Raw genomic sequence first — 14,637 nt, 5'->3', positions numbered from 1 at the left:
TTAGTGAACCGATCGATTTTATTTTTCCGAGTCACTACTTCACCTATGAACTTCGCATCGTAGATTTCATAGCATTCGATCATGGTTTTGATGGTGACTTCATACAGACAAAGATGGATATTGATCGATTGGTGTTGATTCTCCCGTTCTACAAAACTCGTGGACGAGTTTTTCTCAACATTGGAGGAATTGATGTAGATAAGTCAGTTAATGAGCTTATTTTATTGTAAATAAGCCTTGAGATGGGTTATGTATGTATTGAACCTTTGATCCTATGGGTTATCTTTGTAATGGGCCGCTTTAATGGGCCTAAAATATGGGTAGCAAGTAGGAAAACGAGATTTAATTCATTAGTTTAGTTAGAGTCTTGTTTTGAGTTTATTTCCTTTGTTATTGCAGTTATTAGTCAGTTTAGGTTAGTTAGTTACCTGCTTCATGTTGGAGTTATAGTCCTAGTCCTATTATGAGTTCAAGTCTTGCTAGGAGTGTCTAGTCCTATTTGGAAACTAGCTCTTAGTTATGATAGGATTGCTATTTTGTCCTCTTTAAATAGAGGAGCCTATGTACTCATAAAGACAGATTGAAGAAAATATGAATTGAGTTTGAGTATTGAGAGCCTTAGGGCTGTGTGTGATTCCTCCCCCCTCTTTCTTTATGCGATCTCTCTTCTCCTCTATTGTGAATCTAATCAAGGAGCTACTGCCAAGGGTTGTTTAGAAGGCACGATAGGATTACTTAATCCTCTTCTTAAAGCTATTTGGATCACCCAGTTGTTATTCCTGCAGAAATCTTTAGATTCTCTCTCTTAGGTCTGAAAATCAATAAGGTAAATATCTCATCAACCATCCATTAAAAGTCTCAAATTTTTAGGTTTTTGTACCCTCCCTAGGGGCTACCTATGCCCAAGAGTGTAACTCAGTTGGAGTCCTACAGACCTGGCCGTGCCTCTCTCTCTTCAGCCATATTACAGGCCTTTCTTTCTCCTATCGGGTTGGGTTTTGGGCTGGTTTTGCTCCTATATTGGTACTGTATCATTGGGGGTTTATTTGAGGCCTTGAGGGTCTTATTCCCTTGTTTCCTGGTCCTATTTGTCTTGTTTGGGGTTTATAAATTGTGGGAGTTAGTTTCTTGTGATCTACTCCTACATTATTACCGTGCGCCAAGGTCTGCCTTTGTTAAACTGTCAGCTCCAAAGGAGTGAAAAAGTACATCTATTTGTAAATCTCCAAAAGATTATTCTGTCTATTCCTTCTTTAACTACAACTAAAATTAGCATAACAGAACTCGGAGCAATTATCCTAGGGCTGGAGGTTTCTCTGGCTACTGGATGGCCTAAAGTGTGTGTGGAGGGGCACTCCCAACTGGTGATTTTTTGGCTTAAAAAGCAGGAGGGGAAGAGATCCTGGAGAGAATCTTTTCCTGTCTAAGAAAGCAATACTGTTTGTAACGGAACCTAAACACCAGAATCTGAAGAAGAAGGAACGGAGAGGACAATGGAAGGAGAGAAGAGAGTTGTTGATGGCACATGATAGATCCAGCTTGTTTGTCTATCGCGGTGCTCACCTTTATTTGTAATCCAACAAGTAGAGTAAGACTCCAACACCTAATTATAATCTAACAAGGAAAGAAATAAAGCCAAAAGAAGCTCTCGACTCGAAGACACAACTCCCTACATGATGGGGACCACCCCCCCGCCCCACCCCCCAAAAAAAAAATATATATATATATATTATGAACACTCTTCGATACTGTTTTCTTCCCAAGGGGAGTTTATTTTCACTTGGAGGAAGAGGTTGGCGGATCCAGCATAGGATGAGCATGCAGGGGTGTGGTTTGGCAATCATTATATTTGGGCCCTGACCTCTCGCGGAGTTCTCTTTTGAGGTTTTTGGCTTTCCTCCTGTTGTTATTGTATATTATTGTGTATTCTAGCTTTTTTCTTCAATAAAATTTTCAGTTATCTATCAAAAAAGAAAAAAAGAACCCTAAAACTTCCATGGGCTAAACTGGTTTTGGACTCCTACTGAAGATAGGCGATGGGATCCTCAATCTGCAAACGCCAGAATGACAGATTTTCTTAAAACTCAGAAAGACCAGTCTGATGGGACTGATTCTTTGGTTGATTGGTCAATTTAAGCTGTGTAACAAATCCGCAAAATTAGATTGGGGTCCAATGGTCGGAGATGGAGTTTCAAAGGGTCTAAAAAATAGCAGGTAGTCCTAAAATAGCAACTCAAATTCAGATACTGTAGTGAGCTCACAATGTAGAAACTTACGCCCAACATAGAAGGTTTGAGCGAATAGAAGTCCGATTTAGTAACTCAAAAGTATTAGAAAGCAGAATAGAAGTAAAACTCAATTAGAAACATGTTTGAAATTAGTAACTGGAACAAAATAGAATGTAGCCACTTATCAGGTTTAGAAACTGCAGCAACAATAGATGGGACTAGAAACTGTGCAGATTTGGAAATAGAAACTTCAGTAATTTAGAAACTGTAACTAAATCCTGTTTGATAACTGCAGTAGTATAACTTCTGATCGGCAGAACTTCAGAAACAGCACACACAGGCTTCACTAGAACCAGGGGTTGATGTTCAGAAAGGATCCCAGAACCAGATGTATGATTTAGAGTTCAGAAACTGACCTTAATAACTGAAGAAAAAGAAGAGAAAAAAGTAGAAGATAGAAGAAGAATAGAAGAATGAAAGAAAAAAGAAAGGGTATTTTAGGCACTCACCTAACTATGGGGAAGGCATCCACCAACTCCAACCTTGGCATCCCACCAAGGTTTCCCTGCTGCATCCCACAGTGGTGCAGTTTTGAATCCCACAAACCATGCTTCGTCTCTCACAAAACTCAGAAGCTCAAGGTCTAATCTTTTTTCTCATATCATTGGTAGTATTCTAGTAGGTAGGATCCCCTACTCTTTATTTATAACTTCATGGAAACAAGCAAAATAGGAAACCCCTATGTATTGTAGGGAGAATCCCTAACAATTTAAGTTCCATCAAAATAGAAGCTATTCTAAAACATTAAAAAGATAGAAACGAACTACTTATTCCCGTCTAGGAGTTAAATCCCTAATATTTGGGCTTATAGAATTGGCCCATTACAATAGTAAACCCAAAAATATAAAGCCCATAGCCCATACAAACAATTGGGCAGTTAAATTAAGACTATTAATCCATTCTTGGTCCAGTTTGATGGCCTGATTTGCTGCTGGCCTATTGTTCTTTGAACTTTATCACTAGGACTTCAACTCTGACTTAAAACTTCAAATAAGAGAGTGCTTACCAACTCCCAACTTAGATGGAGGAACTTTGCTTTGTTATTGAGCTTTCACTTGAATTCACAGAGGTCAAATGTGGCACCCCAACCACTGTTTTCTGGTTTACTGTGACGCACTAAACATAGAATTAAACTAATGCATGTGAAATGTTCTTTAGTCCTTGGGGAACGGGTTGGGGACTAATATCTACTGATGGATACAATAGAGAATGTGTTCATTACTTTCTGAGGCTCATTATATTCATGCTTTTTATCTCTTTGCAGATATACTTCAAGAAGAAAAAGACGGGGGGCATTTCTTTCAACAGCACAATACCTTTGACTCATGTGGATGAGAAACTTTGTTACCAAATTCTTCATGAATACAAGATACACAACGCAGAGGTACATTGTTATGTTTTCTCCAGTTTTAGTAAAATTTCCATAAAGTAATTTCCATTGTTCTGAGACTTCTAATATGTAAATTCCAAATTTCCAATATTGTATTATTGTGTCTTGCTACTTCTTGTGATGGAAGAGTCCTTTTATTGAAGTGGGATGCAAGAATAAGGTTTGACCATGAAGTTTTGATCATAGTTGTCAAGGCGTCACCTAGGCATCCAGGCTCCCTTTGCTGGAAGGGTACCTTGGTTGCCTAGGAACCTCCTTGGTGCCTTGGTTTTTTCCCCCCCTCCACCGTCTTGGGTCACCTAGCCACCTTGACAACTATGGGCTTGATAGTCTTGTTGATTATATTCTTTATACTTGGAAGTTATAGAAGCATTTAATCTTGATACTATGATCCTCCTCCTTATTTTGTAATATTTATATATTCTGTAGCAAATGTCAGCTTCCTGGCCAAAGCAGGTGCTGTGTCCTTTACCTAAGGAACTTCAAGCTGCTTGGAAAATAGGAGTGCAGGGACAAAGAGATTCCCAAGAATGAAAAGATATTTTTGCTGTTATAAAATGCCTCCTAATCCTAGAATACTAAGAACAAATCTTCTGAAAATTTTGAAGCCTTTTTCTTATTGGCCTTTTAATTCTGTAATTTTCTGCCCTACATCTTGTTTACGGTAATAGGTTTCTAGTTTTGGATCACCTAGATCTTTTGCTAGGCAACTTCTGTTTCTGCCACAGGCCCACATGCAAGGATGATGTGGTTGATTCAGATTGTCCATCTGATAGATAGTGAACACATGGGGGACTGCCAACTCGGCCATGTGTTTGAAAAGTTATCCTGCCCATGCTGTATGGCCCATCAAGCTTTTGTCCTTTTTCCTCATAATTATTCATATTGAAGTTTTTAACCTTTTTGTTCCAGCTTGGCTTTCTTATTTTACAAAATTCAAAGTTAACCATCAGAGAGAGTTTAAATTTCTTGAAATAGATACCCTGAAAAGAGGGTTATTTATATCCATCTATCTAGTGCTTGGGCTGAAATTCTCCACTTGAACAGGGGATCCACTAGATGGATTGACATTTTCTTTTCCTACTTTTATGAAGTGTGTGCTTATGATTATGAATTTATAAAGGAGAGGAAATATACAACAAGCAAAGGGTTAGCAGATTATCCCTATATATAAAAGAAATGATTCTATTTATCCGAGTCACAAATGCTGCTATGTTCTGATGTTACACTGCTATATATGGCTGTTCCATTGTATGCCCTGTACATTCATCTATATTTTCTGTTAGCCGGTGACCTCCCATAACTTTGTAGTAGTAATATTGCATTATACACATGAATTGGTTAAAATCTTTAGGCATTATGAACAATATATGGCTTATCTGCCTGAATCTCATGCCCTTTGTTGATGGTTTAAACTTTAGGTGTTATTCCGTGAGGATGCTACAGTGGATGATCTCATAGATGTAATTGAGGGAAACCGTAAGTACATGAAATGTATATATGTCTACAACAAGATTGATGTCGTTGGTATTGATGATGTTGACAGACTAGCCCGTCAGCCAAATTCCATTGTCATCAGTTGCAACCTGAGGGTAAGTTCTGTTAAGAGATTCGTAGTACTGCAGGGATATTTCTGTAGTGTCTTTATGTTATTATTTCCTAATGTGTAATTTACGCATAAACATGTTCTTACTTGTAAATAAATCATATTTTAATGTTTATAAATCCATGATTAGACATTATTCTGTTCTCTCTGATCTGCTCTTTCTCTCCTCCTACTTTCTTTCTTTCTTCTCTCTGTGCTCAGGTACTAATTTCAGGTTTCAATATTGTCACATGGTATGATTGGTATCAGAACATTGATTTCAGTACCTGCTGTTCTCTTCCATCATTGTTTTGTGATTGTTAGGATTATTCTCTATTTTGTGGTGTGCAGCCACCTATGCTGCTGTGTTCAGTAGAACTCTAATTTCTTAAACATGCACTACTAGGGTTTCTTCAAAGATTAAGAATTTTGATCTTGAGGCAGGTTTCGATCCAGCTCAAAACCAAGATATGGGTTGAAATCAGGTACTTTTGGGGAAAAATTCGATGTCGTGGGATGGTCGAAACTACTGAAATTGGTTGAAACTAGTCGAAACTGGGCTGGTCAAAAGGCTCAAAACTGGGAAGTTTTGATTGAGATTTAGAACAATATGGTTTATTCAGGTACTGCTGAAGTGATTACTGGAGGAGTTGTGGGTGTTTTATAAAGAAGTCCACTTGATGATGCAATTCATCTGTGGAAGGGTTTTCTGTTTTGTTACCTGCGCAGGGGATTTTTCTCCATGTGCAGGAGGGTTTGATCTCCCTGTGGTATTTTTGGTGCTGTTGATATATTCTTCTCATCTGGTAAGTCAAGAATAATATTGCGAGTACAGTATTGAGGACCGCTCATTTTTTCTCTGTATTGGATCTCACAGATTTTCTCAGTTCTTGCAACCCTAATTATTTGTGAGATTTTTTCAAGAACACTATTTATTGTGGGTTGATCATTGTAAAACTCTGGGGATATGTTATCTATATATTGGAGTATTTGTGGTCATTTTAGACCTAACAAACAACTCCAACCCTATGCTGTTTTAGGGTTTCACACTTTCCGAGCCCTAACAAACAATGTCCAAATCACTTTCGTAAAATTGTATGGTGCTTCAAATTATCTTTTCTGGGCCTAGGCCATTTAAGGTGTATATCACTGCCAAAAGAAAGATGGATTATATGATTTCTCCTCCACCTACCGCAAACTCACCTAAATATAGGGAGTGAATGACAGAGAATGCTACGTTGCTTTGTTGGCTGTGAAATAGTATGCAGCCTTTTGTGGCTGCCAATGTTAATTTTCATACCACAGCCAAGGGTGTCTGGAAATGATCTCAAGGAGTCTTATTTGCACTCAAACCTATGGAGTTGATTATTTGGAGATATTCTCTCCTATTAGTCGCCTAAATTCTGTGAGAGTTTTGATCTCTTTGACTGTTAATCTTGATTGGCCTCTATTTCAGCTAGCCATTAAGAATGTTTTTCTGTATAACGATTTGCATGAGGAGGTCTATATGGAGCAACCTCTGGGGTAAGTTGCTCAGAAGGAGAATGCACAAAATGTTTGAGGCTGAACAAGGCTATTTATGGGTTGAGCAATCCCCGAGACCCTAGTCTGAAAATTTTAGTTAGGCTGTCTCTGGCTATACAAGTACAACAACTCAGCCTTATCCCAACTAAATGGGGTCGGCTTCTTGGGTCCTTGCCCTCCAATCATCTTTATTCGAGGTCATGCTTGATACAAGGCCTAAGCTATGCATGCCTTTCCTCACTACTTCTCCTCGGGGTCATTTTAGGTCTTCCCCTGATTCTTTTAGATCCTTCAATCTGAATCAAGTCACTTCGTACTGGAGCGTCCAAAAGCCTCCGTTGAACATGGCCTTTCCACCTAAAATTACTTTCTTGATACTACAAGAAACACAAGTAATATTGTCAAAAGTTCTTCATTTAATCTCTCTACTGCGAAATGAAAAAAAAAAAGAAGTAAAATCTTGGTTGGCTTGTTTTCTTTGTAGACTTGGTCAATGGTATGACCTAATGATTTGGTTCGGTGTTTTAATCTTGGGTTTAAAATCTGTCTTCGGTTCTTCTCTTGCTCAGCTTGAAGACTGTTGGCCAAAATGCTGAGAATTAGGATTCTGTCAAAATTTAAAACCTTGCATGCTAACCTGTCTGAGTTGATTAAGATTTAAGACTGCCATGAATTGGTGATTCGATCACAAAAATTGGGCAAGCTTCAAACATGAATAGGTTGTGAGGTTACCTCGTAGTATGGAAGCAAATTGTTTACCTTAATGAATCTATATAGTTCTATGAAAATTGCAATGTAATGAGTTTCATTCTGTTGTTGAAGTAGCTTGAGAAGCATTGACACGCATGTTTTGATTCATTGAACAGCTGAATTTGGACAGACTATTAGCGAAGATGTGGGAGGCAATGGGGCTTGTAAGAGTTTACACAAAGCCACAGGGGCAGCAACCTGATTTTGCAGACCCTGTAGTTCTTTCTTTTGTAAGTTATCTGTCCTGTGCTTCAATAAGTTTTTGGTTGTCAAACATTTAGTAAAGGAGATTGTCCTTATTGATCTGCGTTTCCTTGGTGTCTGATTTTAGGACAGGGGTGGCTGTACAGTAGAAGACTTCTGTAACCACATACACAGAAATCTGGTGAAGGAGGTGAAATATGTGCTTGTATGGGGCACTAGTGCAAGGCACTATCCACAGCATTGTGGTCTTGCTCATGTTCTCCATGATGAGGATGTGGTTCAAATTGTAAAGAAAAAGGTATGCCTACCAGTTTCCAAAATTTCTTGGCTTTTGCTTGATCAATAGGTAGGCATCCATACTGCCTAGTAGGGTGGATGTTAGAAGGTAACATAAATTGCTTCTACATTAGTGTTGTGACAACTGACAAGTATGTGTCTCCACTCTGAACTGGCTGTGACAAGCAGGAGTGCAGCATATATGAACTGCAAATGAAGAGCTTGTTTTGCAGTGATTTTGTAGTGAAACTCCTTCCTCTCCCCACCCCCCCTTTTTCTCCTTGTGTCTCACAAAACCACTGTGTTATATCTTAAGTTGGCTTGAATCCTGTGTGACTTGGCTGATTTGTTTGTTCATAATTCAACAGTTCCGTGTATACCATGTCAAATTCATAAAATTCATGCAAACACTGACATTAGTATTTGCGTGTGTAACTATTACGACATCTATTCCAAGTGTTGGTATACACATTTCAAATACGTAAATCATATTCTTAAAATTCAGGTTTTTTTTTTAGGTAGAACATAAGGTCACTTGAACCATTGACCTCTTAATCCTCATTCCTCAAATAGGTTCTCAACCACTAGGCTAACCACAGATAAATTAAATTAAATTTTCTTCACCCTTTTGAAGCAAATATGTTCCAAAAAAGAAGAATTTGTTGTAACTGGACTGTGAATTTGCCCAAGTATTGAGGCCATCGTTTCGAGGATATCCACGGCAGTATCATTTTGATGGTTAGTAACGATTGTGTTTGAGAATTCTGATCTAGATTTGTCGAGGGAAATTCTGTTTCTCCAATGGTTACTAAACTTTGCATTGGAGGTGACCCATCTGTCCAAACCGTTCCCCCTGCATTAAGGTAGTAGAGCTCATTGAAGAGAGTGATAGGGTTCCATTCAGGAACTCTAGTGTTGTTACACTGGTAATTTAAAATGGTATAAACTGTCTATGTTTGACTTGTTACTTGGTGAAGTTTAGCATATGGCTTCCAACTGCAACTAGAAGTTCAGCTATTTTCCAAGTTCAGACATTCAGTAACTGTATGGTGGATTGGCCATTTCTTAATTTCTTTCTGCTTACACCCATGAAGGAAAACTAATATTTTGTGTGGGTTATTCTTTTCAGGAGAAGGAAGAGGGAGGGAGAGGTCGGTTTAAGTCACATTCAAATGCTCCTGCTCGAATATCTGACAGAGAAAAGAAGGCTCCATTGAAGACATGATCACGACATACCTGGTCTATGAACTTCGGTTTGAAACCTTCTTTTGTGCGAGTTACCTTGAATAGTGATAAGCGGCTAGAAGCATTAATTATTCAAGGGAACAGTAATGCTAACATGGTACCTGTACGTGCGGTGCATTGTTAGGTTCTCTCTCAGGATGAGCAATGGTCTAAGGTGACAAAGTTCATATTTATTTGTGGTTATTTAAGGTGAAATTTTGGAAAATTAGTGTTTTGCTGGGTTCACAAAGTTTCTTTACAGTTAGATTGGGTACTCATTTGGACGAATGATTCCAGAACAGCTTATTAGAGTGGTAAAAATATCTGCCACATGGCAGATCAGATGGGGCCTATATTTTGTGATTGGATAGATTTGTAATGTCATATAAACACTTAATTTTGCAATGCAACAAATGAGACTGTTCGGCATATCTTGCTTGAGTTTCAAAAACACTAAAGAGTATGGACCCTATGGGCTGCCTCTAGTCTTGATATCTGAACTTACTTTGTCACAACTGACTCCACTAAGAGTGTTATTAAAATGATATTGCTTGCTTATTGGTTGAGCATAGAAGAGAAAAATCTGGTACTAATTAGGGGGAATACACCATATGCCATCTGGAGTGGATTTCTAAAAATATAATTAGAGAAACATGGTCTAAGTGTAACTCAGAAGCAAAGAAAGGATCAGGGAATGCAACTCAGAAGCAGAAGCTGAACTAAGGAGGTTAATACAAACATTGCAGCTTGTAGAGGAAGAATTTATGACAAACACAATGACAGGAGGAAGTGGTGGTAGATCAGCCGAACCCCCGGGGGAGAGTGCTCTACGATCAGCTCTGCTGGTAACACACTATCCGAGATTTGTTTCTGCTACCCTTTCGTGTTCCACTGCACATCTAAGATCAACCATGCAAGCATATCAGTTAACAAGTTTTTGTCATCAGCCTGAAAAACCCAAACCTTTCCTCCAGTACTGCATGGCTGCACACATTCAGCACCCCAACAAACGTGACTTCGTTTGGTCGTAGCCCCTCCTTTTGCATCCTTGAGAGGAGTTGCAGAGCTTCATGGCCTCCCTCATGATCCTTCATAGCTGTGATCAATGCACTGTACCCGGTTTATGTTACTGCATTTTGCATGCTTGTGCATCTAATGGATTGTTGATAATCTGTTTCATTTGCAGAAAACCGAAATTCAAAATTTTGATCATTGGGAAAAACCTTGCCCGAGCTTCTCCAACCTCTTGCTTAAGCAGTGTCTTTGTCTGGATTTGGTAATGATAAAACCACGAACCGCACTACAATGAGTTCTAAAACTAGCTTCTATCCAGAAGTAAGAACAAGCAACTAAAACTGCCATTGGTGCTGAATGAGACATCAAAGTTCTAAATAACCAAACGGTTAACAAGTACCTCCCACAAATAAAAGGAACAGTCTAAAGCTAACCCTAGGGAGTTAAAAGAATTGGAGCTCTCAATAGTCATGAATTTTGTTTTTTCGCTTAGTAAATTCTATTTGAACTGAAATTTCATATCTGAAAAAAAATCTTATGATTTGCATATCTACACAATTTGGTCGAAGTTGAGCTAAGACGTGCAAATGTTTGAAACACCTTGGAAGGCCTTCCTATCTGGGTTGCCAAGGAAACAAGGTCTTGTAACTGATTGTAAGAGAATTGTGAAGTGGGAAATATCGAATCATTCCTTTTTTTTTTCACTATTACTAAAAGGTTTGTTTAACCAAAAAAAAAAAAAAAAAATGTTAAGAGGATTAAGAGAGGACTTCATTATAGGCGGAGAGAGGGCATTTATTATTTTTTAATTCCTTTTATTTTTATTTTAATCTATTTTGTGGAAACGTGAGCCACGTGATTTGGTAGGTTAGGCTATACCTGAGTATATTGTAATGTGTTGGATATATTATAATAATTCAGTATTCATATATGAAGTTTCCCTGAATATGATCTATTCTAATGAACTTTATACACAATTTCTTGCAACCACTTTTTACATCTCAAAATTCAAGATTTAATTTAATTAAATATTCTCTCTTGTATTTTCATGCATTTTCTTATTTTTCAACTAGTGATCATGCATGCGCCGACACCATCTTATAGTTCATAGTTTTTCAAATACTTCATTTTTTCACTTGACCAATTCCATTAGTATTGAAACTATCGACACTTGGTCTAGGACTTTTAGGCCTACCTATTCAGAAAAATTAGGCCCCCGGCTGACCTGCCGAATGAGAGATCTTGGTTCATCTTTGGTAATTTCTTCTTAGTTAGAATAATCACATAACCCTTTGATGCAATGTGGCACAATTACTCATGCATTCTAGAGATTCTCTCTGGGTCCAACCAGATGTCACCTAATTGCCACACAAATCCTGTGTATAAAAAGTTTTTCATTTTTCATTTATCTCATATCGCCAACTAGAATTATTCAATGTTTTTTATTGGAAAAAGATGGTCATATATGTACACGAGCCCCTTAAGTTCTCTTTCATTTCCTCATTTATGATGTGGTCCCCTCGTATACAAATCGATATCTATCAAAACTTCACTTTCCCTTTAAACGTGTATAATGCTTCTAAAAAAAGGAGTGTATAATGCCAATATAAAAGGGTAGCATGTCCTCAATCCCTCTCCCTTAAATAGTTTAGAGGGAAATGGTTTATGTGGGAGAGCATGGTGCTTGTGCCTAGACACATAGGGATGAAATGATTATGCCGCCCCCTTGAAATGTGACATAGACCAGCTGCCTAATGCATCCATGCACACTTCTATTGACTCCAGCATGCACACAAGGGCCACACTCCTCCCACATGAAACACTTTGCCTCTTTTTTTTTTTTTTAATTGGGGTCATAGGAAGGTACAGATTTTGACTAATTTTCTCTCACACTTTTTTATAAGAGAGGTTAAGGTAAAAACATCATCTGTAGTGAGTGTGGTGGTGGGTTGAGCATTGGATGGGTGAGAGGACCTCGGGGCTTATGCCCTAATGCTCTCTGTCATTTGATGCTCATCACACCACCGCATTTACTGTAAAGAATAATCACTCGAGGTTAAAACTGTTGTGGATGCAAAAGACACTGAGTCCAATAATTCTCAAGTTATTTTCTATTATGCCTTTACCGTGCAAGAGATACCAAGCTCATGTGATTTTTTTTAAGAGATTGTCATATCCGTTGCGAGAAAACAAGTGAAGATTGCACTTAAAAATTAGTCGTTCAAAATTATTTGACAGAGTCTACCAATTTATGAAGTAGGTTTTGGCCGGTGCACATTGGGCCCTCGATAGATACTTCTACTTTTTAGAAATTAATGATGATAACCTAGAGAAAAAAATAGAAAAATAAGAGTGGATTTGGACTTTGGATTCCTTTCAGTTTCCTTTTATGTTCACTTATAAAATACACTATCTGATGTGTGCTAAACCATGAGGTTTTAGTCAAATGCTTGGATAAAGAGACAGATAGAGACCGCAACATTCCCAAAGCCTCGAAAGATTAGGTGTTTTAGGTGTTCCTTGGACCGTTAGGCAGTGTTAGTCCACCAACTACTTTGTTCGTTTTTGGGGTTTGATGTTTATTTTAAGGGAAGTGGTCCTTTGTTCAGGGGTGTGATCTATGCCACAGCTATCTATATTTATCTCTCTTCCCCCAAATAAAGGATAGATACATCTTCTTACATGGGATGAAGAGAGAGAGAGACATAGTTGAGTGCTGACATGGGTCATATTCTTGGACCAAGCATACGACATCATAGTGCAGATTTCAATTCCTCTAGGGCTCACATTAATACTCTCTTTTTTACCAACTTATGTGGGATCTATTTGAATGACATCATTCCTCCCCACACTGACATTGTGGGAACTCTCTCCCTCATCTTTAAATTGTACATTGATCACGTTTGCCAGTTTTTGGCCAAACCAATCAACCTGGCCCCATCACACCGAGCATTTTCATGGTCTCAAGGGCAAGATTTGAGCATTTCTTCGACCAAATGGAGAATTAATCCACCATGGATCTAATGTCAATGGGTTTTATTTATGGGCAAGGGATCTTTGAGCCACTGGGTACCTAAATTATTTATTTATTTTCTCTCTCTTTAATAATGAATAAAGAACTTCATATGAGGGGGTGTAGCCTAGAGTACCTAGCGGCTTATAAACACTCTTATTTTATGTGTGAGCAGGTGCAAGCCCTATAGGAACCCAATGAAGTACAGCCATTAACATGGGGTGGTCCAAACTTTTACCCTACTTATGTACATATCTTGAGCCCAATTTCACTCTTTCATGAAAATGGTGGATACAACTTTCAGCGATTATTATTTTTGAACTTTCGGAAAAAAAAGGCAAAAAATTTCTGAAAATTTTCAATGGTTTGTATTTGTTAAGTTAACCCTACCCAAAAAAAAAAACAAGTGGTTTCGTTGACATGCTAGTGTAGTATAAATTTTTCCTTCACCAGAGGTGAAGAGAATCTAACCGTTGGGGATTGTTACTCCTATTTCCTATTGTATGAAGTTCAAAATACTCTTGGAACTATTCTAAAAATCTTATCCAATCACCAGAACTTGTGGATTAAGAGATTTTTTTCTTCATCTTGGATGAAGGAAAACTCAATTCAGATTTATTTAAGATGAGCCAACAGCCTCCTTGAATTTTTATGGGGTTCGGATTGAATCAGCTAATCTGGTTTTAACTATGGGGCATGTATAGGATTGGGCTATTGCAAGACCAAACTGAATCTGACCTGGCCCAACCAGCCCAACCCGGTCAATCCAAACCCATTACTTTGGTAGGTAATATAATCGTGTTTGGATGCTCAATGGCCTAATTATGATGCATGACAACAACAATTTCTGAAGAGTGTAGTTCCCTTGCAACATATCAACTAGGGATCAGCTTTGTGAAACCAAACCAGAGGATCTGCACAAAAATGATGTTTGGCTTCCAAAAAACCAAAGAGAGAGAGAGAGAGTGATTACCGAAGCACAAAGAGGACAAAATGATTCATTAATGAGGTTGGAAAGATTACAAGCAACACTTATATGAGCATCAAGTGTATATAATTATTCCTCATTACTCTTTTCGTATTATAAAATAGTAGAATTGTGAGGCACTATATCCCTATAGGGTAGAACTAAGATTTATTGTATTCATACAGAGCCCCTGTGTGCCTGGGGTTATAATGGATTAGGTTTATCATAAAAGATAACAGTTGCCCATGGAACCCTTTATTAATGAGGTCAGAAATGTCAATCCATGACCATTAAAATTCAATTTAATCCTTGTATGTACAGATCTAACCTATTTGCGAAGAAATTAATATATTAAAAAGCATATAATTGCAATAATTTGTTTTAATATTGATGCAGACTAGA

At 38.0% G+C, this 14,637-nt stretch overlaps 1 protein-coding gene across 1 annotated transcript in view; it reads left to right on the top strand.

Moving 5' to 3' along the window:
* Positions 1–9,670, top strand: part of LOC122077281 (developmentally-regulated G-protein 2) — a gene marked incomplete in the record, with an annotated part of 21,816 nt that extends 12,146 nt beyond the window's left edge. Inside the window, 5 exon segments of the mRNA XM_042643174.1 lie at positions 3,553–3,672; positions 5,100–5,270; positions 7,654–7,767; positions 7,869–8,039; positions 9,147–9,670. Coding sequence (XP_042499108.1) covers positions 3,553–3,672; positions 5,100–5,270; positions 7,654–7,767; positions 7,869–8,039; positions 9,147–9,242 — 672 coding nt within the window.
* Positions 9,671–14,637: the final 4,967 nt, after the last annotated feature.

The sequence above is a fragment of the Macadamia integrifolia genome, chromosome 4 (genome assembly GCF_013358625.1).
Source record: "Macadamia integrifolia cultivar HAES 741 chromosome 4, SCU_Mint_v3, whole genome shotgun sequence".
In the NCBI taxonomy this organism is placed as follows: domain Eukaryota; kingdom Viridiplantae; phylum Streptophyta; class Magnoliopsida; order Proteales; family Proteaceae; genus Macadamia; species Macadamia integrifolia.
This window is presented reverse-complemented; position numbering and strand designations above follow the sequence as displayed.